Source organism: Taeniopygia guttata, chromosome 14, assembly GCF_048771995.1.
Source record: "Taeniopygia guttata chromosome 14, bTaeGut7.mat, whole genome shotgun sequence".
Classification (NCBI taxonomy): domain Eukaryota; kingdom Metazoa; phylum Chordata; class Aves; order Passeriformes; family Estrildidae; genus Taeniopygia; species Taeniopygia guttata.
Window position 1 is genome coordinate 13,655,933 of NC_133039.1, and position 24,910 is coordinate 13,680,842.

The 24,910-nt window shown below is 58.6% G+C and overlaps 2 protein-coding genes across 2 annotated transcripts; one reads left to right on the forward strand and one right to left on the reverse strand.

Annotated features, from left to right (window-relative positions):
- Positions 1-1,763: 1,763 nt before the first annotated feature.
- On the forward strand, positions 1,764-4,616 carry PERCC1 (proline and glutamate rich with coiled coil 1). The gene is made up of 3 exons (XM_072935805.1): positions 1,764-2,401; positions 2,526-2,626; positions 3,786-4,616. The coding sequence occupies exon 3, from the start codon at positions 3,818-3,820 to the stop codon at positions 4,481-4,483; it is 666 nt and encodes a 221-aa protein (XP_072791906.1). The 5' UTR covers positions 1,764-2,401; positions 2,526-2,626; positions 3,786-3,817; the 3' UTR covers positions 4,484-4,616.
- A 599-nt stretch (positions 4,617-5,215) lies between these two features.
- CLCN7 (chloride voltage-gated channel 7) lies at positions 5,216-24,672 on the reverse strand. Its single transcript, XM_030284716.4, has 25 exons — positions 24,466-24,672; positions 18,121-18,192; positions 17,409-17,480; positions 17,111-17,176; positions 16,402-16,534; positions 15,927-16,036; positions 15,163-15,243; positions 14,731-14,793; positions 13,976-14,059; positions 13,724-13,817; positions 12,800-12,864; positions 12,221-12,337; positions 11,855-11,909; positions 11,288-11,348; positions 10,650-10,788; positions 10,311-10,404; positions 8,933-9,102; positions 8,570-8,621; positions 8,171-8,298; positions 7,929-8,014; positions 7,311-7,443; positions 7,157-7,216; positions 6,653-6,829; positions 6,470-6,550; positions 5,216-6,358 (listed from the first exon to the last, which is right to left on the reverse strand). Exons 1-25 carry the CDS (start codon positions 24,592-24,594, stop codon positions 6,272-6,274), a joined length of 2,409 nt encoding a protein of 802 aa, XP_030140576.1. The 5' UTR covers positions 24,595-24,672; the 3' UTR covers positions 5,216-6,271.
- Positions 24,673-24,910: the final 238 nt, after the last annotated feature.

Below are 24,910 nucleotides of genomic sequence, written 5' to 3' on the forward strand. Positions count from 1 at the left end.
GTGGTCAGAGCGGAGCAGCGGTGATGTCAGAGGGGCGTGGTTGCGGCGAGGGGCGTGGTCTGATTGGGCAGTGATGTCAGAGGGGCGTGGCTGTACACAGGGGCGTGGTCTGATCGGGCAGTGATGTCAGAAGGGCGTGGTCTGATTGGGCAGTGATGCCGGAGGGGCGTGGCTGTACCCAGGGGCGTGGTCTGATTGGGCAGTGATGTCAGAGGGGCGCGGTCTGATTGGTCAGTGCTGTCGGAGGGGCGTGGTCTGTTCGGGCAGTGATGCCGGAGGGGCGCGGTGGGGCCGAGGGGCGGTCGGGGATCGTTCCGGCCCCGCCGCGGTGGGTTCGGACCCCGGCACCGCTCTGACACCGCCCCGGGGCTCGCCGGGCCTGGGCACTGGTGCCCAGACCGCAGCGGAGCCCCGGGGACCGGCTGGTGCCCGGAGCAGGCTCGTCCCCGCCGCGCTGTGGCAGCTCGGGGCCACCTTGGGGAATGTGGGGAGGGGGCAGGTGGGACAAGGAAAGCCCCTGAGCTCCCCGCCCCGGCTGCTCTCCGATGTTTCCCGTGCCCGAGAAATCCCACCACCCGCTCTCTTTGCTGCCGCAGGGCTCCCAAGGCAGCGCGGGTTGGAGCCGCAGCGCTGGTGCAGGATGCTCCGTTTGCCGCAGCCCTGCCGGGCTTTCCCGCAGCTTTTAAGCTCCGTTGGATTCCCGGGAAAGGCACCGTGAACCAGCCCCGGGCAGGGCTGTGCCGCCGCCCCGCTCCGGTGCAGCATCCCGGCTGAGAAGAATGGGGTCTGCGACCTCCCTGCTTGTCTCTAAAAACAGGAGACCCCTTCCCTGTGAGACAGGAGCTCCTCATACCCGGCCCTGGCAAAGTTTGGAGCAGGGATGGCCACCCTGGGCACTCGAATGGGAGCAAAGCCCAAGACTGCTGCAGGAGCAGTGGCGTTGCCTCTCCCTGCTGCTCGCCCTTGGTCCTGCTGAGCCCTGGGTGTTCCTTAAGTGCGTGATTCCTTCCCACGGAGGACAGACACCTCATCACTCCCAACTCTGTGAGCCAGCACGGCCAGACCTTCCCACCTGGCCAAAGGGTCAGGGCAGCCCTTTCCTCCGGCCGGACTGACCCCGAGGCTGTGTCCCCATCTCCTGCACTGCGGGAAGAGGGCCTGGGGCAGAGGTGGCTGGGGGCAGGGTGGCTGTCCGGTATCAGTGCCAAGCTGTGCCATGCCGGGCCGTGCTGGGTGGGTGGGTGACAGTGGGTGACGGCAGGGAGCAGCCCGAAGGGTGCCCGTGGCTAATCAGCTCCTATCCGCCCGGGAGGCTGCTGCTCCCACCCCGCTGCACCGCTGTGAGTGTTGGAGAGAGGAGAGGGAGCCCTGCGGAGCCGGTGCCCAGCCCTGCCCCTGCAGGGAGCCCCAGGGCTGCCGGCCCGGGGAGCGGGTGGGTGACAGCCCAGCCCAGGCTGGGACACTGCCCTCGCCAGTGCTGCACCCTGCCCGGAGCTGGGAACCCCATCTCAGCACTGCAGACACCTCAGAACACGGTGCCCAGGGCAGGGGGCAGGGAGGGCTCCGAGGGAGACACTAGGAGCTGTGGTCACCCCAAAAACAGGCGAGCAGGCCAGCTCTGGAGCAGGGCTGTGGCTGTCCCCAAGCCCAGTGGCTGGTGTCCCACTCCCTGAGTGTCCCCAACACTTATGACAGGGTCTGGTGCTGTGTCAGGCCCCTGCCATCCCTTCAGCTGTCGGGGACAGGCTGTCCTGTGCCCTCTGGCTATCCTGTGTCCCCGGTCAATGTGTCCCCTGGCCCTGTTCTGTGCTGACCCCGCTGGCACTTCCTGCTGCCAGGGCAGAGATGGCACCTCTAGCACAGCCTGTTTGGGACCTGAGCTGATTGCCATTGTCCCTGTCCTCACAGGGGAGCCATGGGCCGTAGCATGGGGTGAAAATGCTGTCATCCAGATCTGTCCCCACTGGTCCAGACACTCTCCACATGGTATATCCACCTTTGCATCCACAGGTTCCAAAACCCTCCCAGGCCTGGCTGGGGAGCCCAACATCCATCTCGAAGGGGCACAAGGCTGGAGATGGGTGGTCTGAACCTGCATGAGGGTGGTGCAGCACCTGGGTTACCCACAGAAAGGCTTTGCCCACTGCAGCGGCAGCCCCTGTTTGCAGAGGCACGGCTCGATAAGCAGTATGTTCTTCAGAAGATCCCTACTCCAGGAGTCAAAATAGCATGAAATTTAATTTTACGCCTATTTGACAAAGCTTGATTTCACCTCCAATCAGCAGGGAGATAAGAGCCCTCGGCACAAGTGTGCGGGCAGTTTGGCAGCTGGGGCTGCCGATTTAATAGGTGAATTTACAGGGACAACACTTGAAAATCCCCTGGCGAGTGAACCATTAAGGTGAGCCCTGCCTTCCATCCCCGCGTCCCTCCCCGCGCCGCTCTCCCGTTGCTGGGTGCTAAAGCAAACCCCGGCTCTGTTTACCGAGTCTACTATTACAATACGGCTACCAAATATTTGCCAGCCGTCAGCTCGCTGCTCCGCTATAAATACTTCAGGCCCAGGTGGAGGGACGGGCAGGGGAGCGGCGCGGGAGCCGATGCATGGCCGGGCGGCAGCGCCAAGGTGAGTGCGGAACCCGCCTGGCCCGGGGGTCTCTCCTCTCCTGCTGAGGGTGGTGCCAGGCTGTGGTGGCCCTGCTCCCCCCTCCCTGCAGCCCAGAGGTGAGGCTGAGCCCCCCACAGCCCACCCCGGGGCAGCAGCGGGGGTACTGCGGTGGGGACGGCACAAAGAGGGACACGCAGAGATGGTAAGAATGATCTTAGGCTGGGTGCAGGTCCTGGCACCATGCTGGATTGGTTCCCCAGGATTTGGTCTTGCCCTGAGACCCTCTCAGCATGGCCAGGGGTGTCCTGCAGTGAGGCTGGGGACTCTTCAGCAAGGTAGCACAAGCTAGAAAGGGGCCAGGTCCACCTCAGCAAAACCCAGCTGTGGTCAGAGCCCACCCGGGCAGGGCAGGGAGGAGGTGGGTTCACTCTGTCACCGGGAAACCCAAGGGGCCATGGTGTGGGCAGGGCATGGGGCTCTGTGGCACTGAGCTGCAGGGTGGGTGCTGAGCCCCCATTCACCCCCATGCACAGCCCTGGGGTGAAGGGGAACATCCCTCTGCCCCACAGCTCTGGAAAACATCCCCACTGCCCTGCATCTCATTACTTGGTTTGGACATCCATGTCAAACCACCTTGCTGCCCCATGTCCCATGACTTAAGGACATTCCCATTGTCCCACAGCCCATGGCTTGATGGGGACATCCCTGTTGCTCCATGTCCCAGGGCTCAGTTAGAATATCCCCATGTCCCATGTCCCGTTGCTTGTAGGGGAATGGCATCTCTGCTACTCCATGTCCCACGACTCAGGGTTATGCTTCTGCTGCCCCAGATCCCATGTTTTGGTGGGGACACCCCTGCTGCCTGCTGTCCCAGGGCTGAGTGGGGATGTCCCAGGGGGAATACCCCCACTGCCCTCTTTCCCACAGCTTGGTGGGTACATCCTACACCCCATTATTTATGGGGAACATCCCTGCTGCCCTGTGGCCCCACCTTGGCCATGGCATGGCACAACACGGTCCCTTGCCCTCTCAGGGCTGTTGGGCGGTGGGTCAGGGTTGGTGTCACCCTGACCCCGCTGTCCCTGCCCACAGGGTGACTCCTGGGGGTACCTCTGAGCGCTGACATGGCTGCAGGTCAGGGTTGGTGTCACCCTGACCCCGCTGTCCCTGCCCGCAGGGTGACTCCTGGGGGTGCCTCTGAGCGCTGACATGGCTGCAGGAGTCATCCAGCCCCTGGCCGAGCTGCGGCTGCCCTCGCCCTTCCCACATGGCCTCCTGCTGCCCACGCACCCTGAGCCCGACTTCCCCAACCTCTCTGAGGAGGAGGAAGAAGAAGAGGAGGAAGAGGAGGAGGAGGAGGTGGAAGCAGCAGAGGGGAGCGTGAGGCCGGAGCTCAGCACTGCTGAGACCACGCTGCGTCTCCTCAAGTTTTCGGAGCTCATCAGCTGCGACATCCAGCGCTACTTCGGGCGGCGGGGCCGGGAGGAGGCCGCCAGCAGCCGCCCCGTGCCCCAGGACTGCGGCTCGCCCCGGAGCGCCGAGGCCGTGCCCGAGGCCCCGCGGGGCAGCCCGGGGGCCGCGCACAGGCTGGGGCCGCTGGCCGAGCTCTTCGAGTACGGCGTGCACCGGTGCCTGCCCGCACGGGCGGCCGGCGGCAAGACGCAGCGGCTGGAGAGGAAGTACGGCCACATCACCCCCATGCACCGCAGGAAGCTGCCGCCCTCCTTCTGGAAAGAGCCAGGCCCAGGCCCCGCCAGCCTCCTCCACACTGGCACCCCTGACTTCAGCGACCTCCTGGCCAACTGGACAGTGGAGCCAGGCCCAGAGCTGCCAGGCCGCCCGGGGCTGGAGGCAGAGCCCTTTGCTGGGCTGTGACCCCGCTGTGGCCCCGGTCCCGCCACGTGCCACCCAGTTAATGATAAACCTGGTGGCCCCAGTGCCAGCACGGGGCACTCGGAGCTGCCGAAGCCGGTGATGGGACGAGTGAATAAATGACTCCCACCAGGCAGCAGCGTGCGCGGTGTCCTTCGCCACCCGCCACTGTGGTTGGTGTCCCTGCTGCCAGAGACAAAGGGCACGGCTTGGCACCAGCCTCAGGGGTGCTGGCAGCAGCGGGAGGAGCGGGGAAGTGGTGAGGGCAGGAGCCAGCAGCCAGCAGCAGTGTTTACTCTGCGGCCCAAGTCGGAGGATCCCATCCCCTTATCTCGGCCGCGCCGGGGCAAAGGGCGACGTGGGGCCTCATAAAGCACCCGGCTGTCAGCACAGAGGGGGACCCAGCACTGCCCTGGGGACCCACTCTGCCCTGGGGACCCACTGTGCCCTACAGCTCCGCTGCCCCAAGGTAGGGCCAGGGATATGAACCCACACAGGAGAGCAGGGCTGGTTTTTCCTCCCCTGGCTGTTACCAGGGCCCGGCTGAGGCATCCTCTGCTTTGTGGTGGCTTTGTGCTGGTGTTGAAAGGGAAAAGAACGCGGGAAGAGGCAGCCACCCCCTGCCTTGAGCCCAGGATGCAGCTACCCCCCAGCCTGTGCCAGCAGCAGGAGTGGGGACAGGGTTCTGTCCAGCCCCAAGGGAAGAAGGGAAGCAAGAGACAGGCAGCACCACAATAAAAGTACAAACAGACTTTATTTCAGCACAGATCCTGCAGTCAAAAGCCTCTCCAGGCACCAGGTGAGGAAGGGGCAGTCCCAGGGCAGGGCACAGGGCAATGCCAAAGAGAGGAGCAAGGATGGGGGAAGATGGGAGAAGTGAGGTGCCAAGGCTGGCTTTGCTCCCACCCCCAGCCAAATCCAGGACTGGTGGTGGGGTTTGGGGTGCCTGGAAGGCCCAGGCTGCTGGAAAGGGCCAGAACATGCCCCAGGAGTGACTCTGTACCCCAGTGTGGGAGCAGCAGTGGTGAGAGGACTGCAGGAGTGGCAGAGGGGCACAGGCTGCAGGACCAACATCTCCCCAAGTACAGGCAGCTCTCCCTTCCCCATCCCTGCCCCAAATCCCAGGGGTGTTTCCCCACACATGGTTTGGGGTCAGAGTGCCTGAGGGAGCCAAGAAAGAGCCAGAGGCGGCAGCTGCAGAACCAGGGGAGCCCTTTTATTGCACAGCCAAGCAGGGCACATCCCCCTGCTCAGCCCCAAGGAGCAGGGAGGCAACCCCAGAGCTCAGCCCAACCCAGCAAGCAGGACCACAGGGCAGCAGGGAATGGGGGCCTGGGGGCAGGAGGGAGCCCCATGGTGTCCCCTCTGCTCCTCTCACAGGCCCTGCAGCCAAAGTCAGGGCAGGGCCAAGTCCCAGACAGCCCAGACTGGGTGGATGAGGCAACAGAGGCCACATATGGTGTCAGAGAACTGTGCCCAGCTCAGTAGGGCAATCCTGCTCCCCATGGAACACTCCAGCCTTCACCCAGCCTTCAAGGAGAGCCTATTCCAGGAGCTAACAGAGCCAAGGGTGAATTTTGATCCCTCAGGGAAGCAGAGGAATGGGTGACAAGGGGAGGCAGTAGACGTGGGAAGGCAGCAGCAGGCAGGAGGGCCGGGGCAGCACGGCCATGCCAGTGCTCCAGGCACCGTGACGCCTGCAGGGGCTGGCCCAGTCCTCTCCCCACCTCCTGCAAAAGGGGGTCCCCAGCTCCAAGGGGCCGGGGCACATCTCTGCTGGGCCACACTGCCTCACGTCTGTGCCAGCGAGAGCTCCTCCAGGCCCTCCTTGCCCAGCCGGTACCTGGCGAGGTCCTTGCGGGTCACCATTCCCACCACCTGCCGGAACAGGGACAGGGTACAGCCCAACGTGGGCACACAGCCTGGGGACAGCGTGTCCCTGTCCCCTGGGGAGCCCAGGCTGCTCGGACACAGCCAGCAGGGACTCACCTCGTTGCGATTGTCCACGACCACCAAGTGCCGCAGGCCCAGGGCTCGGAAGAGCTTGAACACCCGCGGCAGAGACGCCTCCTGCGAGGCAGAACAGGGCTGGGGGGGCTGCAGCTCCCCCAGCCAGCCCCCACTGCCCACCCTGGTCCCCGGGGAGCTGTGCAGAGGGTCCCTGGCCATTACCTGGGGCACGGTGTAGGGCGAGGGGTTCATGAACTCGCTGAGGTCAATCATGCACTCGCGCTCGTCCTGGGAGACGTGAATGGACTGGATGGGGGGGAAGCGGGGGTAGGCGTCCCGAAAATCCTTCAGCTTCAGCCGCCGCTGCACCAGGCTCCTGTTGGCCCTTTCCACAAAAACCTGGGGAGGAAAGAGATGGTTGGGGACAAACCCACAGAGCTCACAGGCACCAAGACCATGCACAGGGCCAGGGAGGGAAAAGGGCAGAAGGGTGGGACAGATGGAGCATCTGCAAAAGCACAGCCTGCTTCCCATTCACTCAGGGCTTGTGAGCCCAGTGGGGTGCAGGATGGTGCTGGGGTAACCCCACCACCAAAAGGCAGCACCCATCCCCTGGGTGAGCTGAGGGAGATGACAGGGACCCTCTGCCAGCTGAGCAAGGCAGCCAGCAAGCGGCCTGAGACAGGGACAGCAGACACAACCCAGTCTCCAGGCAGCATCACCCACCTTGTGCTTCAGCAGGACGATGAGCTGGGAACGCAGGATCAGACCCCGCAGCCCGGCAACCTGCAAAGGGCACGGTGTGTGAGGGTCCCACGCTGCAGCCAGCCCTCGTGTGGCCACCCTGGCTGCATCCCCACCCCAGGGCCACCCAGGCTACCTGCGTGGTGTCAGGGTTGCTCTCCACCACGGGGAAGCCGTTGTGGTTGGAGGAGGTGTCACTGAGGATGTCCACGACCGTGCCCACGCGCTCGATCCTCCGCAGGCAGGTGACAGGAGTGCTCATCACCTCCCTGCAGGGACAGCTCTGGGTGAAACACAGCCCCAGGGGCACACACTGAATCCTGTAAGCACACACTGGTTTGGTGGGAAGGGACCTGTAAGCTCATCTCATTCCAAACCCTTTCCACGGGCAGGGACATCTTCCACTATCCCAGGTGGCTCCAAGCCCCATCAAACCAGGCCTTGGGCACTTCCAGGATCCAGGAGCATCCACAGCTTCTCTGGACACCCTGTGCCAGGGCCTCAGTACCCTCACACCCTAAACATCCCCCCAACACACACAGCTTTTCAGTGCTGATGCCTCCTCTATCCGCAAAAACTGCCAGAGAGAAAGGAAGGAACACACTGCAGATCACATCCCTGTTGGGGAAGAAGCTGAGCTGTGGTACCAGGGGACAGCAGGCTCCTGCAACCAAAAGGTCACCACCTCCACACCCAGCTCAGGCCAACAGCGTGGTCCAAAGGCTGCTGCCACAGCAATGCCCAGCCCACCTACCTGGCTGTGAGGGAGTGGGATGTCACTGGGGCCTCCCAGTGCAGGAAGGGGACACTTTGCAGCTGGATGTGCATGTCGTACAGTCCCTGCAACAAGAGCCAAGCCATCAGGAGAAGCCTGGTGAGGTGGCAAAGGCCACAGCCAGGCAGCAGCTCATCCCTTATGGAGAGCACATGCCTCTCCTGGCCCCCCATGGCCCCCCAGCCCTGACCCACGGTCCTGGGGAGCACACCAGCCCTCACCTCCACAAAGTAGTCTCCCACAATCTTTGCTGTCATCAGCACCAGCATGATGGGGAAGCCATAGGTGACGTTGCCTGTTGCCTCCATCATGATGACTGTGAGACTCAGCGTCATCCGCACGATCCCACCTGCCAGAGGCACCCAGTGGGTTTGGAAGGGCAAGGAAACACAGAGTGAGGGCATCACAGACCACCTGAGAGCCCTGGATCTCTCAGTGATCCAGAACTGCCCACCCAGGGGTGCCCTGGCTGAGCCCAGCCCTCACTGTGCTTGGCAGGGTGCTTAGGAAGCTGACAGCCAGGCTGGGCTTCAGCTGGGAAGGAAGCTGTCAGGGAAGCAGGGGGTGCTTTTTCCCATGACATCTTTACCCCAACCAACGCTGTGCCATGGGGAACTCACCCAGCTGTGCAGCAGCTCCCATCAGGGCGTACTTCCCAGGGTCAGCCCAGATCTGAGCACAGGAAAGAAAAGGAGCCAAGTCACCTGCTGGCTCCAGGGCATTCAGAGATAGTCAGCAGAGTCCTGGCCCCCAAACCCTCCTCCAAAGTGGGGAGAGGTGCCTGAAGCTGCCTGAACAACCCAGCTGATGGCAGGGCTCCACTGGGATGTGGGGAGGCCCAGACCCAGCTCACAGAGACATCAAGCAAGGAGCCAGCCCACTTCAGAGCTTTCAGGCAGCTCCAGGCACACTTTCTGAACACACCACCAGCCCAGCAGCGAGGGAAGAGGGCTGGGTGCCCGGGCTTCCCAGGCAGGACTCACCGAGCCCTTGGTCAGGTAGGACAGGGAGATGCCAAAGAGCCTCCCCCAGGCTGCCCCGATCAGCAGGGAGGGGATGAAGACCCCTGCAGACACTGTCAGGCCATAGGTCCAGCAGGCCAGGAAGAAATACATCAGTGTGAACATGCCCAGTGTCATGGGGTTGTAGGAACCTGGGGTGGGGACAGAACAGAGTCTGTGATGGGCAGTGGTCACGGATCAGGCAGCAGCAGCCTCACAATACACTGCCAGCAGCAAGAGCCCCTCTTCTTGGGCTGTACCTCCTGCTCTGGCAGCACAGGTACACCTTTCAAACTGGCTCTTCAGGATATTTCTGCCCCCTCCAGCACCCCCTACCCAGCCAGTGCCATCCCAAGCCCTCACATCCCATTCCTCCATCTCGTGACTCGTCCCCTCCCAGCCCCGTGGTTCCCAGACTCCCACAATGAACTTCAGAGCCCCGAGGGAGGGACTGCCAGGGCTGAAGGACAAGGTTGGGAGGACAGAGGTCCCACTGGCAGCTTTGGGATCAACATGCTTTGCAGAGCATGGCCTGCAAAGTCCCTCCCATCTTGCAGCTCCCACAGCTGCTCCAGCCAGTGCCACGCTGTCCCACAGCACAGGCTGTGCCATCCCAGAGACACCCTGCTGACCCCACAGCCCAGCTAAGTGTTATTTTGGGATTGCTGAGCAGCCCAGTCTAGTTTAAACAAGTACTTTGCAACCCCTCCTTCAGCCTTGAGTCAGGGAGGACCCAGCACTGCAGAGAGCAGCCCCAAGACAAAGGATGGTCATCTCTTGGCTGCAGGTGGCCAAGCAGCACCCTCTGGGCTGAGGATCTCTCTGTTCCCCACCCACGTGCAGCTGGGCACAGAACTCAGATTCCAGAGAACACAGATCCCATCCAAGAGATGCTGGGGTTACACCAGGTCCAAGGAAATGGAGCTGGAACCTGGGAACCAAGCTGCATTTCTCAAGCAAATCCAAACCCCAAGATCCACCTCCACAACCTGCCCAGAAGGTAAAGTTATTATGGGGCAAGTGGCCCTGCTAATTAAGAAAACATCCTAGTGACATTTCCAGAGCAGAATTCAGACAGACAGCAAGGGTCACTCTCACACAACTCAGCAGCAACACAGCCTGCAAATGTGCACAAACAAAACCAGGTCCTTGGCCCCACAGCCTCCCAACAGCACAGCCCTTTGGCCGAGCTCAGAGGTGCCACCAGGCACAGCACCCATCCTCCTTCCACCACTGCAGCACTGCAGTGTTTTGTGAAGCCCTCATGGGCTGACCATCCTCTGCCTTGTCCCAGCAGTGGCCAAGGACCACAGGGACCCTCTCTGCTGACGTTCAAGGCCTCACTGCTGGCTGCACTGACCTGGAGGGTCATGGAAGAGGTTGACGACGCTCTTCTCGGGTGTGTTGAAGAAGGCAGTGGCCATGGAGTTGTACTCTCCATCAGCACAGAAAAGCTGAAAAGGCAAGGTAAGAAAGGGCTAGAAGTGGCAGGGAAGGCTGGGGGACATGTGCCAGCGAGGAGGCAGCTCTGAGCAGGGAGGACACCTACAGCATCCTTGGGTCTCCAGCTCTGCCTGCGCTGGAGGGCATCAGCTGTGAAGGTCCAGTGTCCCAAACCCAGCAGGGTCCTGTCTCCCTGCTGAGCCCCCCAGGCTCAGGGTGCCCCCCACCCTGAATGCTGCTCTGCAGCACGTCCTACCTGCAGGGGATATGCCACAGAGCTGCCCTGGATGGGCTGGCAATCTCTTGAGCAGTAAATCATGACAAACCCCACGGTCGCCGTCACTGCTGCCACCAGCATGGCCTCAACCACCTGGAGGCAGGGCCGGTGGATGTACCTGTCAAGAGAACAGGGTAATGACAGTGACACCCAGGGGTGTGGGCAGCATCAGCCCAGCCTGCTTGGGCATGTCACATCAGGCACATGACAGTCTGGCTGCCTCTGCTCCCTGCCCAGACCCTGGCAGGCTGTCCCGCTGCTTGAAAAGCTGGTGACAGGTACTGGCTGGACCACACTGGTCTCAGTTGGCTTTAGCAGCTTTCTCCCTTCTCTTAGTCCTCTCAGGGCACATGACAGTCATGTCTGCAGTGTCTGCACCTCTCTGGGCCCTCCAGCCACTGGAGGGAAACATTTGGCAGGGTCAGAGCAGTGCTGGGATGCTGTGGGTCACAGCCACAGGCAGTGAGAGGCACGTGGCATCTTTCAGGAACTGCTGTTGCTCATATTAAATGAGAGATTACATGGAGCCTTGCACCATGTGGGAATGCCACTTTGAGGGAATGCAGAATGCACCAGCCAACCCACATCAATCCCCTTCATTACCTGCGGGCTCTTACCTGATCCGGAACATTGTCAACCAGTAATTGAGGGCATTGAACAGGGCTCCGAGGATCCCACCTGCAAATGTGAGAGAGGAAAAGCTCAGCACGCAGGGCCCAGGCTGCCTACAACACAAGGAACCTCAGAAGATCATCCACAACCCATCCAGAGTGACCAACAGCCCTGGGACATGTGGATGCTGTCCCTGCAGCCAGCCAGGACCTGTCACCTGCCTGGTACCAGCTGCAGGTGGCCAGGGGCCAATGTCACAGTGCTGGCACCAGGCAGGCAAAGGACAGGCCAAATCCATGGGGATAAGGACAGCTCACATGGCAGCAAGGGACTGCCCAGGACTACAACACAGACCCTGCTCAACATGGGTTAAAGGGGCTTGACTTTGCTGCTAGGGCTGGGACAGGATCCAGCTCTCATCCCTGCATAAGCCCCACAAGCAGGCACTGCTCCAGAATTTGATGGATTCCCCATTTTCCCCAGGAAACTGGACACCAAAGCTTTTTAGACCCAGACAGAGAACAGAGGAAATTATTCAGACTAATCAAATGGAAACAGCAGCATTCTCTTACCAACCACTCCCATAAAGATGAAGATAGGAATTTCCTGGATTGTGTATCCCATTTTCTGCAAGCAATAAAGATGTGGGTTTCAGATCTCCTGGCCCATCAGCAGTCCCACAGTCAGTCACTGACTACTGGGACAGCACAACTCTGTGCTGGCACGAGAGCTGCCCCAAAGTCTCCCCTGAACAGCCCACAGCCTCCAGAAATTCCTTCTGCTGGGGCTGGTGGAGCTGGGATCTGGCCAGACCCCAGAGAAGGCAGAGCCTGCCTCAGCCCCTGGGCGAGGTTATGGACAAATTGAAGTCCCCAAAGCTGCTAAGGGCTGTTTCTAACCCCTCCCCAGGGCCCTACATGGGGAATACCTGTGCCTACCTCGCTGTCAAATCTGCCAAAGTTGATAAGCCCAGGGCTGGAGAGATCCCAGGCATTGCCGTGGTAAACACTCAGGACAGAGTTCAGCGTGAAGGTGGAGATCATGGAGGCAAAGAACTGGAAGGAGATGCAGCCCAGAGTCACTGCTAAGTGCCTCCAGCCCCATTTCCTCACCACATTCCCTGTGCACTACCCCAAACCATCCCCAAGGTCCTTGGGCAGGGCTTGGTGCCCGTGGTGTGGTGGGGACAGGAGGTCACATTCCCTGTGGTGGCACTTTGGGAGCACTTTTGGGCAGCTTACACGGACCAGGGTCTCACTTCTTCTTTTGCCCCTCTGTTGCCCTGGGGCACAGCTCAAGGCAGATCCCTTGGAAAGGAGCTGGCAGCAAGATGGAGCTCAGCCAGACCCAAATTCAGCCCCTGAGGAGCAGGGCACAGGAGGGGAGCTGGGATGCTGCTCCCTGGGATGGGTCCTCGCTGGAGCAGGGCTGTCAGGAGCCCTGGGGCTGCAGGGCACCCAGAAAAGGCAATGCCTCACACCAGAACCAGCAGCTCCCCACTGATTTCCAGCACTTACAATTCTCCACGTCAGGAACTGGTTCCAGAAGGAAGCCCCTTCCTCCAAGCTGAACAGGACACCCCCTGCAACACAAGATACAACATCTACACAAGGGGCACGTGCCACAGCCCCCTGGCTACAGATCCAAGACTGACCCCAGGCCATGTGCCCACGCTGCCCAGACCCTCTCACAGGCAGGCTCACCAAGCCATCAGTGATGTACTGATCACAGCAAAGCCCCCCACTGCCATTCTCCATCCCAGGGAGGCAACATTTGGGAGGCAGATGAGCCCTTTGCCCTTGGGCAGGGCCAACACCTGCATGGCACGGCAGGAAAACTTGGAAGGTCCCTGCAGTGCCCTGTGCAGATCCCAAGAGCTGCCTCCAAGCAGGTGGGAGCAACCTCCTGAGGAAATCCATGTCCAGGCACTGCTCAGTGCCAGAGAGCACCAACTCAAAATGAAATAGAACAGACTCAAGCCAACGTTGTCACTGAAGTTCAAAATACTAGACTAGAAATTTCAACATCAAAAATACAGGAAATCTCACCCTAGAAATATCTAAAATAAAAGATGACACAACAAACAATCAAACCACAAAAAACACAACTTCAAAGCAAAGTCAACGCCTTACAAAATTTACAGCACCTTTTAAAAGAGATTAATTAAGTTCAATCTGTTTTAAGTTACAAATTATAAACTTACTCCACTTCTTAACCTACTAACAGAAGTATAACATCAAATCTTGAAGAACTTTGACCTTGAAAACTCAAAAAACCCTTTAAAAATCACTGAAACTTAAAAAAACCCAAACACATTGTTGTACTCCAAAAGAAACCATTTTCCACACAGAGTTAAAAAAAAAATACAACTTTATAATCTCATATTTCAGTAAGACTCTTCTGAAAAAACTCCTTTGTTAATAACAAAGTAAGACACACACCCACAGGGGCACCGAAAGCAGCCGAGACGCCGGCGGCAGCTCCGGCCGACACAAAATCCCTCTTTTCTGTGTCTCTGCGGAAGTACTCGAAGATCTGAAACAGGAGTGAAGGCAGCTTCAGGGCTGGCCACGGGCTTGATTTTAGGCAAGACTCAGGGTGTGGACAAGGATGATGCCCAGCCAGCAGTGGGAACAGCCTGGGCTGGCACGGAAGGGCACCGGCAGCACGGCCCCTCGCACCCCAACACCAACCTTGAAGTCTCGCTTTAAGGACGTGGATCTTCCCTGGGAGATCCCTGCAGCAATCACGGATCCAGAGTGAATCATGGGTCCTTCCTAGGGGCCAGAGAGCACAGTCAGATCGGGGAAGGAAGAACAGGCATGGCTGAATGCTGCTCACCAGCTTGCAGTCCTGAAGCTGGGTTGTATTTCCCTCAGGGAAATACAGACCCTGACATTTTCCCCCTTCCCATCCCGGAGGTGTTCAAGACCAGGCTGGACAGAACTCTGAGTAACCTGCTCTAATGAAAGGTGTTTCTGCCCATGGCAGGGGTTTGGAATGAGAAGATCTTTAGGATCTCTTCCAACCCAAACCATTCCATGGTTTTATGAAATCCTTATCCTAGCATATACCTCCCTTGCCCACCTCCTGCTCCCACTAGCTGAAGAAACAAGTGTTTCCCTTGCCTGCCTTCAATCCCAGCAAGCCAGAAAGATCCCAACGGGGCACCCAACTCTCCCATCTACTGTTTGCAGGGAGAGCCACTGATGGACAGGGGCTGCTGCTCTCTGCCCTCAGCCAAGCCACACACAGGCTGGCACGGTGGCACCACTGGGGTTCCCCAAGCTTGGCATGCCAGTCACCTTGGCCAGCAGACACCAGGGAATAACACTGGGAGGTCACCATGGGGCCCCTAGCACCCTGTCCCCAGCACAGGACCGGTGACAGGCTGTGACAAGTGCCAGCAGCGGGGACCAACACGCCAGCAGCGCTTTGTGCACATCACCTTCCCAACAGCCAGGCCGCCGACCACCGAGAGGATGACCCCGCAGACTTTGATCACCAGGGTCTGCACGAGAGAAGGGCACAGCACGTCACAGGGGTGGCACGAGGAACACGAGCATGGCAGCCACAGGGGGCACAGAGCCAGAGGGCCCCGAGGCATGAGAGGAGCCAACGACCCCGGGGAATTCATGATTCTCAGCCCCCCAACTGTGGCAACAGGGTTGGTCAATTTTCTTCTTGGCCAGAGCAAAAGTCTAGCCAAAGCTGCTGTTCCCAGTGCCAGCTGCTGCTCCCAGGGCAGGAGATTAATCTCTGGGCAGTGGGGGAGAAACAGCTATGGAGCTGGGAGCTCATGGCAGCTCCTGCTGTGCCACACTGTGGGCAGGGACTACTCCAGTGTGCCCAGGCCGTCCCACCACCTCCTGCTTCCTACCTTGAGCCGGACAACGTGTGGAATCTTCACGCCATTGAGGTAACATTTGATCTGGGGAATGCCACTGCCAGCTGCCACGGGCTGCAGGGAGCAGGGAGAGCTGTCACACACAGGATGGGGACACACCAGCCACCTTAGCCCTGTCTCTCAGCACCAGGGCACACACAGCACACCCTCAGGGTGGCTCTGAGATGAGGCCAAAGCTTATCAACAGGCTCTAGAGATGGGCTTGAGGGAGACATCCACTTCCTAAGGGCAAATGTGCCAAGGAAAGAGGAGTTGGATGGGTTCTTGGGGACACTCAGGTGTTCCCCCACCCTGTCACAGTTACAGGAGGGGGAGCCAGGGAGAACAAAGGCAAAGCCACAAGGAAGACACTGGGGATTAGCGTGATCCATGGGGACTCCCCGACTCTGGTTTGTCCTCCAGAGGCTGTAGCTGAGGCACTCTGCCACACTGGTCTCTGTTGGTACTTGGGTGCACCCAACACACCTGGGCCCTGATCTAGGGCCAAGGCTTGGGAGAGCTGCACCCGTGCCCAAGGCAGGAGCACAGCCTCTGCCCCAGGCTGGCAGCACAGCCCCTGGCAGTCTGCCAGCCCCACAGAAACCCCACAGCACAGCTGGAGCCAACGCCGAGGAGCTGGTGCTACCAGGAGCCAAACTGGCAGAAACACATTCACTGTTCAAATATTTTGCACATTTTCTGGAAACATGACCCTGCTTTGCCCATGTAAAGAGCCCAGAAGAGTTCCAAACTCTTACCTCTATGAAGGCAACGATCAGAGAGCCCACCATCACCACGCTGGCATTCAGGGTGGCCCAGAGTAACAGGGAAAAAGAGAGGCCCCCTTTGGCTGTGAACTTGTCAATGTCTGGAGCAGCAGCTCAAGGAAAAGCCAGTATTGCTTGGGTACCATCCTCCCCACCACAGCACCTCACAGAATCACAGGGTGGTTTGGGTTGGATGCCACCTTAAAAACCATCTAACTCCAGCTCCCCATGGGCAGGGATGCCATTCACTTGGAGCAAATGTCACTCAGAGCATCCAGGGCAGCTGAAATGAGCCTCCTGTTACAGCCAGGCACAGCTCAGCCCTGCAGAGCAGCTGGGCAGCAGAGTCTGTGCCACCAAACCGGAGCGAGGAATCGCTGCCCTCTTCCCCATGACCCCTCTCTGATGGCTCCCAGGAGATCCCAGAGGTCCCAGCTGGCCAGCAGCCAGTGCTCTGTGAGGATACTGTCCTTCACCACGCGGTACTTGAGCCCAGCCAGGTTCTCCACCACGATGTCGATGAAGCAGGCGACGAGGCCGGTGAGGATGCCGATCATGGCGCAGATCACCCAGCGCTTGATCTCCACCGTGCGGAACGCCTGAGGGGCAGACAGAGCTCACCCCTGCTGCCATCCAGCCTGGCTTCGAGGGGACCCCAACACACCTGCCACACTCCCCAGCCTGGGAAGCTCTGAGCAGAGCCAGGGAGCACCAGTGCTGGCTGATCCAGCGAAGCCTGGACACAATTTACTGATTTTAAGCAGTGCTCTTGTTCCTCTGTGGGATCCTTAAGGCGCTTTTCCAGCTTTCCTGCCTCCATTAGGCCCATCCTGCTGGGATTCTTGCCGTGGAACTGATTCCCAAAGCCCCCAGGGCAGATGTTTCACATGACTCCAGAAGTCCCTCTGTTCAGGGACCTGCCCCATACCCCCAGGCAATGCCACCATGTGCACCCACATTAGCTCCCATTCCAACCACCTCTCGCTGGGTCCTTGAGCCTGTGGTTTCACAGCTTGTCACAGGCTGGTCAGTGCCCACAAACCCATCCCAGCTCAACCTAGGCTTTAAGCACAACCTCCCCTGGCACAGAGAAGCCCTCAGCAGCCAGGCAGGGGGAACAGCTTCCCTTACCCACCCCAGCTGAGATGATCTGTGGGCAGCCTGGCAAGACTCACCGCATGGTTTATCCTCCTCTCCTCCTCCAGGAATAGCTGGTTTTCACTGTTGTCATAGTCCAAGCTCTAGTTTGGGAAAGGGAGATGCTGTTATTGTGTACCACCAGGTGAAGAGACCCCCATGCTGGGGAGTGCTGTCCTCAGCCCCTCACCGTGCTCCTGTTATCGTTTTCCTTCCTCCATTTCACTCCTTCCACACTGAAACTGCCCTTACGGGGCAGCTGTGAGCCCTGGCCCCTCATGCCTCCCCTGCTGCATCCCAGAGGGCAGACCCAAGAAGGGGCAGATGGGCACGTACCTCATACTTGAGTGACAGCAGCTTCTCGTTGTGGGGGATCTCGTTGGGACGCTGCCGAGGCACCTCTGTCTCCTGTGGGATGTGATGCACAGCTTAGGATGGCCAGGTTGGAGTCCAGCCCTCCCACCCACGTGCAACTGTTGGCTTAACTCCTTTTGATGCTCAGGAGATGCACAGAGGACTGCAGCTGCAAGCTGCCTGGCAGGCAGGGATCTGGGATGATTTTCCACCCCTTGGTGGATGTGTGGGATTTAAGGCAGCTGGACCAGCTGTCAGGGGTGCACCCTCACCAAGCACCCCTCCACCCCCAGGCAGGATGTCTCCCCAGTGCAGGGTTTGCCCAGCTGGGTACCACACTGCCACGCTGACCTGGCACTGAATCCATGTCCTGATGGAGGGCAACCTTTCAGCTCAGCAGGAAATTCCTTAGGCCAAAAGCAAGGAGCTATTTCAAGCAAACCCACGTTTCTGGGCAGAAACCAAATTCTGTTTCCCAAATGCCTCGACTGTGCAAAGCTGTTCCCAGCCCCGAATTAGGGCATTTACTGAGGATCCCAGAGGGGCCCCTCTGACCCCAGAGGTCACCCAGCCCAGGAAGAAGTGCTGGAGTCCTCGTGGAACAAGGGGAATGTGAAGGAGGGAACAGCAGCAGCTGTTACTGGAAGAAGGGAAGGGGTCTCAGTAACAGTGGGCCCCTCTCTGTGCCACTCACCAGCTCATGGATGTCCTCGTTGAGGTCCACATTGCTCAGCTGCCCGATGCGCAGGAAGGAGGAAGGAGTGAGCTGAGGAGAGAAGGGTAACCAGGTCAACTCCTGAATGCACTTCAAATCTCTCAGGAGGATGGAGCAGGCGTGCAAGATGCTCGTGCTCTGCCTCCCTTGCAGAGCTCTGCCCCCCTGCCACCGCCAGAACCCCCCAGAATGCCCCCCTGCTCTCAGAGGACACACCAAGGAGGTGGGATCCAACACCCTGGAGGGAACCCGAGGCAGCAGCAGCCTGCCAGGATGTGGGTGAGCTGCTCCAACCTGCCAGCTCACTGGGGGAGGTGCCATCCAGCAGCGGCTCATGGGCACTGGCCACCACCAGCCCCTGGCACGGAGCGCCGTGCCGACAAACCTGTGCTGAGCAGCACGTTCCACACTCCCCTGAGGCTGGGGAGGGACAGAGCCCCTGCACAACGTGCCACCTGCACAGCCACAAGCTCACCACGACGTGCCCTCAGCTGCCAGGCCCGGCCAGCAGCAAGGGACAGCTGAGGGCACGTCTGGCTCTGCCATCTGCTCCATGGCAGTGGCTCCCAGCTGGGAGCAGCACAGCACATCAGCGTGTTTGTCACCCCCCAGGCAGCTGACAGCCAGGCTGGCTGCCAGCCAGGAGACACAGGAGGAAGTGGCACACTGCTCCTGCACAGCCCTGGGGACTCTGATGTCTCTCTCAGCCTGCCCTGGTGTGATGCTGGGAAGCAGTATTTGCATCTCCCTCTGGGGAGCAGCTTCTCCTTTCACTGTTGATCACTCGGGGTTTTTAGTGGCAGAGCAGTTGCATAGCACAGGAGTTTTTTGACTTTTTGGGCACCTGGATGAGGCAAGGAGTGGCTTGGGCTGCAGCTGAGCAGTGCCACAGGGGGACCCAGCTGGAGCAGGCAGGCTGCTGTCACCCCTCCATCGCTGCAAAACACAGGGATGCACAAGGATGTGAGCATTGTCCCCAATAACAGCCCAAACACCATTCCTCAGCATTAAGATCTTCCCCTCCAGAGCCTCACCCCTGCCCATATGCCAGGTTAAAGAAGAGGAGGGCAGAAGAGGGATGGTGAGCAACAGCAGGGCTGTGGCACGTTGGTCTCTCTGCTGGCAGGTCCCAGATCGAGCCTCTCGCTGCTTTAATCCCCACGATCCCGTCTGGAACGTGCAGGCCGGAGCTGCAGGGAGCCCTGCACGTCACTGCAGAGGAGAATATCCCTTTGTGTTTGCAGCCTGACCTATTTTCCCATTTTTCCCTCTGCTCCACACTCTCCTTCACTCCCTGACCTGCAGATGGGTTCTGCCCCAGCTTCTCAAACCCTCTCTGGTGCCCTTCAGCCCCCGGCAGCTTCAGCCCACAGTGCTCCATGCTAACATTTCCAGACACTGGTTTGGCAAAAACAGCCTGGGCTTTGCTTCTGGTCCACGATGGCTCCACACCCCCAGTGGGAAGGATCCAGGTGGAGCCTTTTCCCAGCAGCCAGAGCACACCACAGTGGACTTCTAAGAGCTGGGTACACCAAAGCTGTCACCTCCCTGACCTTAGGGTCACGAGCTGGATACAGGAACTGTTCCAGTGCCTGCCAGTGCCCAGCTGCTCTGCTGGCAGGCTGAGGTCCCAGCCAGGCCCCCACCATCCCAGGGAAGGGGAAGGACACATTCCTTTCCCTGAAACCTGGGGGGACAAAGCTGACACCTTGCAAAGGAACACACCCCACCAGGACTGAGGAAGCACAAGGATTTAAGGCTCCCGTTAGGTGCCACACATCCAGGGCAAGATCAAGGCAAAGAGATGGAAAATGTCACTCATGCTGTCCTTTGTTTAAGACCTCAGGCAGGACCAGCCCTTCATGGAAAATTCTCCTTCTGTTAGCAATGGCTCCTGTCTCACCACCACAGGCATCACATGCCAGGAGGTCAGGAAAAAACTACTTCCAGCAGCACCCAAGAATGATAAGAGAAAAAGGAGAGATTCAGGCAGCCTGGAGCCAAGAGAAAAGGTTATTTGTGCACAGCTCAAAGACTCCCTGAGCAATGCCCTCCTTGGGATGTTTTCAAACTCAGCCAAGGCAGCTGCTGATCCTGGGTACGTGTGATGTTGGTGTGACTGTGCTGTGATTATCTCCACATAAAAACATGCACTGCTGCCAAAACCCAGAGGGCACAGATGGGTTAACAGCTCTCCTGCCCCAGGAGAGGCTCTGGGACACACTGAGCCTCACTCTGCCAGAGCACCCAGCCTTCAGCTCATTTGGGTGATAATTGCAAAGAGATGTCTGGAGCCTTGGTCTGAATCAAAATAAGTTATCATCAGTGTTAGTGGGCAGGAATGTTGGCAGGCTGGGCTGCTCCTCCAAGGAACTTCACCAGGCTGCAGGGAAGCCCCCAAATTCAACAGAGGCAAATACAAACCCTGCACCTGGGATGGATGAGTCCCAGTGGTCAGAAAGCAGCTCAGCAGAGAAAGTCTTGCAGCAAGTGGTGGGTGAGTGAAGAGGTGTCAGTGGTGCAGACCTGGAGTGGAGGTGGTCAACCCCCTCCTGGGTGGTGCAAGAGCACTGCCAGAAGGTCTGGGGAGGGGATCCCACACCTCCACCTGCAATAGCACACCTGGGGCTTGGCATCCAGTTTGGGCTTCCTGGGACAGAAAAGGTACAGAAAGTGAGAGCAGCAAGAGAATTAGGGGCTGGAGCACATGGTAAGATATACAAGGAGGAGCTGGTGCTTCTCAGGGAGTTCTTCATGCCATCCCCAGACACCCAATAAGAGGTTACAGACAGGACAAAGCCAGACTTCCCTTGAAGCTTTGCATTGATGGGACAAGGAGCAGTGGATAACTGCAGTAAGGGAATTTCTGCTTAGCTACCAGAGCCAAATTCTCACCCTGTGGCTGGTGACACACTGAACTTGGGACCAAACAGGGTGCAGAGTAGTTACCCAAAGCTCCTCTGGATGTGTCCCTCAGGGATCTGCTCTTAGCAGGGGCTGGAGTAGAGCCCCTAGCTCCAACCCCCTCAGGGATTCCTGAGGTCCCTTTCCCCTTTGTCATGCTGGCACCCACTCTGAGACCAGCAAGAGCAAACTGGGGATCAACCTCAACATGAAAAAAATCAGATCTCAACCACCACCTTCCACTCATGGCCTGGATGCATGATCTCCATGATCCAACCCAGGCTGTGTGCACAGCCACCAAGCCCCAAACGTTTCTCTAGAGAACCATCAACAGGGAGTGTCTGCCTCTGCTCCACAGCTCATTTCTCCCCTAGACACTGCCCCTTGTCACCATCCTGTGCTCAGTAACGAGCTGGCAGCATGTGACTTTCCATTATCTGTGAGATAAAGCCCAGCACAGACCACAGAAGGAGCCCACAGAAGCTGTGGGAGGGAAGGAAGAGGATTTCCAGCCCCCAGGGCCCTCTTGGCTGCAGAACGCTCTGCCCCTCGTACCAACCTGGGTGGAAGATTCCAGGCTGTGTCACCGGTGTGTCACCAGCATGAGAACCCTGTCACCAGCTCTGCCAGTGAATGGGAGAGATGAGCTGCAGGGCTTTTGAAACCTCCCTCCTCTGACACACAGCCACAGCTGAGACAGGCTTCAAACCCACCCAGCATCATCCCCAAAATGCTTCACAGCAGGAGAGAACAGGGCTCCTCACCAACAGGGGAGAAAGCACCTGGACTCTCCCCAAGGTGTCACCACTTGGCTTTTGCTTCCAGGCTCCTGCTGCCACTGCCAGGGCACAGCTGCTGCTTGACCCTCACCTCCAGGAGGATGGGAAATGCTGTCCTTGCCCTGGCCTTTCCCTTGGCACAGGAGCAGCACAAGGATGAAGCTGCCAGAGCCCCCCATGGCTTGAGCAACCTGCAGACACTTCCCGAGGCTGCAGTGTTTGGGCTCTCCAGGGCAGTCACCTCCAGGCTCACAAGGGCAGGCACAAGCAGCCTCTCTGCCAGTAACTTGGGGTGTGCAATCTGCAGCCCATCTGCCAGGAATCAGGGCTCACCCAGCACTCATACTTCCCTTTTTCTGCCTCCTCCCACCAAGATTTCTTGATTGCAGCATGGCTGCTTTCGTGCACCTTGTTACTTGAGATTAAAGAAAACGAGACCAGTAACATCCAGAATAAACACACAGGGGCTCAGCAGCACAGCCTGCCCAGCAGCAGCCTGGCCTTCATGATGGTGACCCCTTGTTGCAGGCCCCCTTTGAAGCAGGAGCATTAAACCAATCCCAAAATCAAAGCACTTCAGCACAAATGTCTCAGTATATCTTTGATGGTGCGAAGGAGAAACGTTCTTCCACAAAGAATGGTTCATGATGGAAATTGGCTGCTCTTACTAACATTTTCCACCCACTTCCCAGCCTGAGAACCAACACACGTGGCTCAAGAACACAGGGAAGGGACAGCATGATGCTCAGACACCCAGGCTGCCTCTCACTCCTTGGTGAGAGGATGAAGTCAGCTCAGCTGGCCCCAAAGCAGTGCAGATCTCAGGGACAGGACTCTCACACCCCCTCCACAGCCACAGCTGTGTTTAGCCACCTCTCCTCACCTCCTGCCCACCAGAACTTGATCTCAGTCCCTCTCAGCTTTCAGCTGAGGAGCTACAGATCTGTGTTTCCTCTGGTCACCTTAAGATCACTTTCATTTCCATTAAACAAGCACGTGACAAAGGGAAGAAGTGATGTTAGGGGACATTTTTACTGTATTACCACAACCCAGGTTTAAATCTCCCTGAGCTAAGCAGCCCAGGCCTCTCTTTATTTCTCCCCCAAATCTGCCCTGCCTTCCTGCTTCAATCCACACAACTGAAAGGCATCTGGGGCAAAGGCAGAGGCAGCTGCCCAACACCAAAATACAACTGCAGCCCTACAGAGACAACCCAGCTGCCACTGCCAGGGGCACGTGTGGTCTGGAGCCCCAGCAAGGGACTCCCCCTCCTCCCTTGCCAAGGAAAATGCCACCAGCTGGGACCTGCCTGCACTGTGCAGGGACACAGTGACAATAAATCACATTGGTAGGGCTGGGTGTCCACCCCAACCACCCCTGCTGCAGCAGGCCTCAGGCACTTCTTCCAAACTTCCAGGAAAACCCTCTCCTAATGACCCCCAGCCATGAGACATGGTCAGTCCCTACTCTAACACCCTTCAAACCCCCAGAACTCCCAATGTGCTGTAAAGATACAGGGTCCTGTTGCACTGCCTGGGAGGATTACTTTTATTTTCACCCCAGAACAGCTGCCATTCCCTGCTCCCAGAGCACTCACTACACAAGGCTCTTCCAGCCTAACGAGCCCTGCATTTCCCTCTAATTAGCCTGCTGTTCTGACTTGCCCAGGAGCAGGCAGCACAGAATCGTGCTGGGCCAGACATCCCTGCTAACAACTGCCAGAACTTGGCACTGCTCCTCCCTATCTAAGCTCAGGTCTCTAAGGAAACTCTCCACAGGAAATTCCAGGATGCAACCTGGAAGCAATGCCTGTCCCACCTGGTGCTGGCACAAAAGTGCTCCATGGTCCCATCCTGACATTCCACCCACCCTCAACTGAGTGCCTCAGCTTTCTTCACTGAGCTGCATGAGGGGGAGACAGCACCAGGCAGGCAGCCTGAGGACACACTGGAGAGAAGCTCTCCTCACTTAATTATCCCAAATTAACTTGCCAGAAGGAACTGGCCTCCCTCTGTGACATAGCCCACCTTGGACCTGCTTTCTGTCCCACTCCAGTGTCACAGGCTCTTGTGTCTGAGCCCTACCTGGTGACCAGCAGCAGCAGGTCAGGCTCTCACAGAAATACATTTTTAGCAGAAATTCATTTAGCACAAATTAATTTTAGATGGACAGGTACAGACAAAACAAGGGAGAATGGCTTCAAACTAAACAAAAGGAGACTAGAGTAGATGTCAGTAGGAAATGAGGGTGGTGAGACCCTGGCACAGGTTTCCCAAGCCAGGTTGGACAGGGCTTGGAGCAACTTGCTCTAGTGGAAGGTGTCCTTGGGTAGAACAGGATGAGCTTTAGGGCTCTTCCAACCCAATCCACGCCGCGATTCTCTGAATGAGCAGCTCAGCGGGCAGGAGCAGGGCAGGGACCGTCCCGCGGCGGAGGAGCAGCGGCCAAGGCAGCAGCAGGGACGGGCCCTGACTCAGTCCCGCTCAGATTTTCCCCCACACTCCGGGCTCCCCGCGGCCCTCACCCCGACAGCTTCTGCCTTCCCAGCCCGGGACACCCAACGCGGTTCAGCACGGCCGCGAACGGAGCGGGGCGCACACACGGCCCCGGCCCTCTCCGTGCTCCCCCCGGCGATACCCACCTGCCGGCCGCTGCCCGCCGCACCCGGGCCGGTACCGTTGAGCAGCGGGGTGGTTTCTCCCGCACGCCCGTCCTCGTCGTCGTCGCGGTCGCGGCCGGACCAGGACACCTTCTTGGCGACGTTGGCCATGCGGGGCGGCGGCGGTGCTCCGCCGGACCGGGCCGGGCCTGCCCCGCCGCGCCGTCATGTGACCGCCGTCACGTGCCCACCGGCGCCCCGAGGCACCATGGGAGTTGTAGTTCCGGCGGGGGCTCGGAGCGGCGGCGGGACAGGATAGTGAAACAAAAGATTTTCCAGAGATCACTTGAACTAACAAAATGAATGTATCAGAAATGAATGTATCAAAAATAAATGTATAAAAAGAATGTATCAAAAATGAATATATCAAAAATGAATGTATCATGTTTGTAGAATCATGTGTTGAATTTTAAGAAACCCCTGCACA

Coding starts and splice junctions, on each gene's coding strand:
- PERCC1 (XM_072935805.1), top strand. CDS start 3,818: ATGGCTGCAGGAGTCATCCAGCCCCTGGCCGAGCTGCGGCTGCCCTCG.
- CLCN7 (XM_030284716.4), bottom strand. CDS start 24,594: ATGGCCAACGTCGCCAAGAAGGTGTCCTGGTCCGGCCGCGACCGCGAC. Junction 14,794..15,162: donor CACACGTTGTCCGGCTCAAG/GTAGGAAGCAGG, acceptor TCTCTCGTGCAG/ACCCTGGTGATCAAAGTCTG. Junction 6,830..7,156: donor TCGTCCTGCTGAAGCACAAG/GTGGGTGATGCT, acceptor TTTCCTCCCCAG/GTTTTTGTGGAAAGGGCCAA.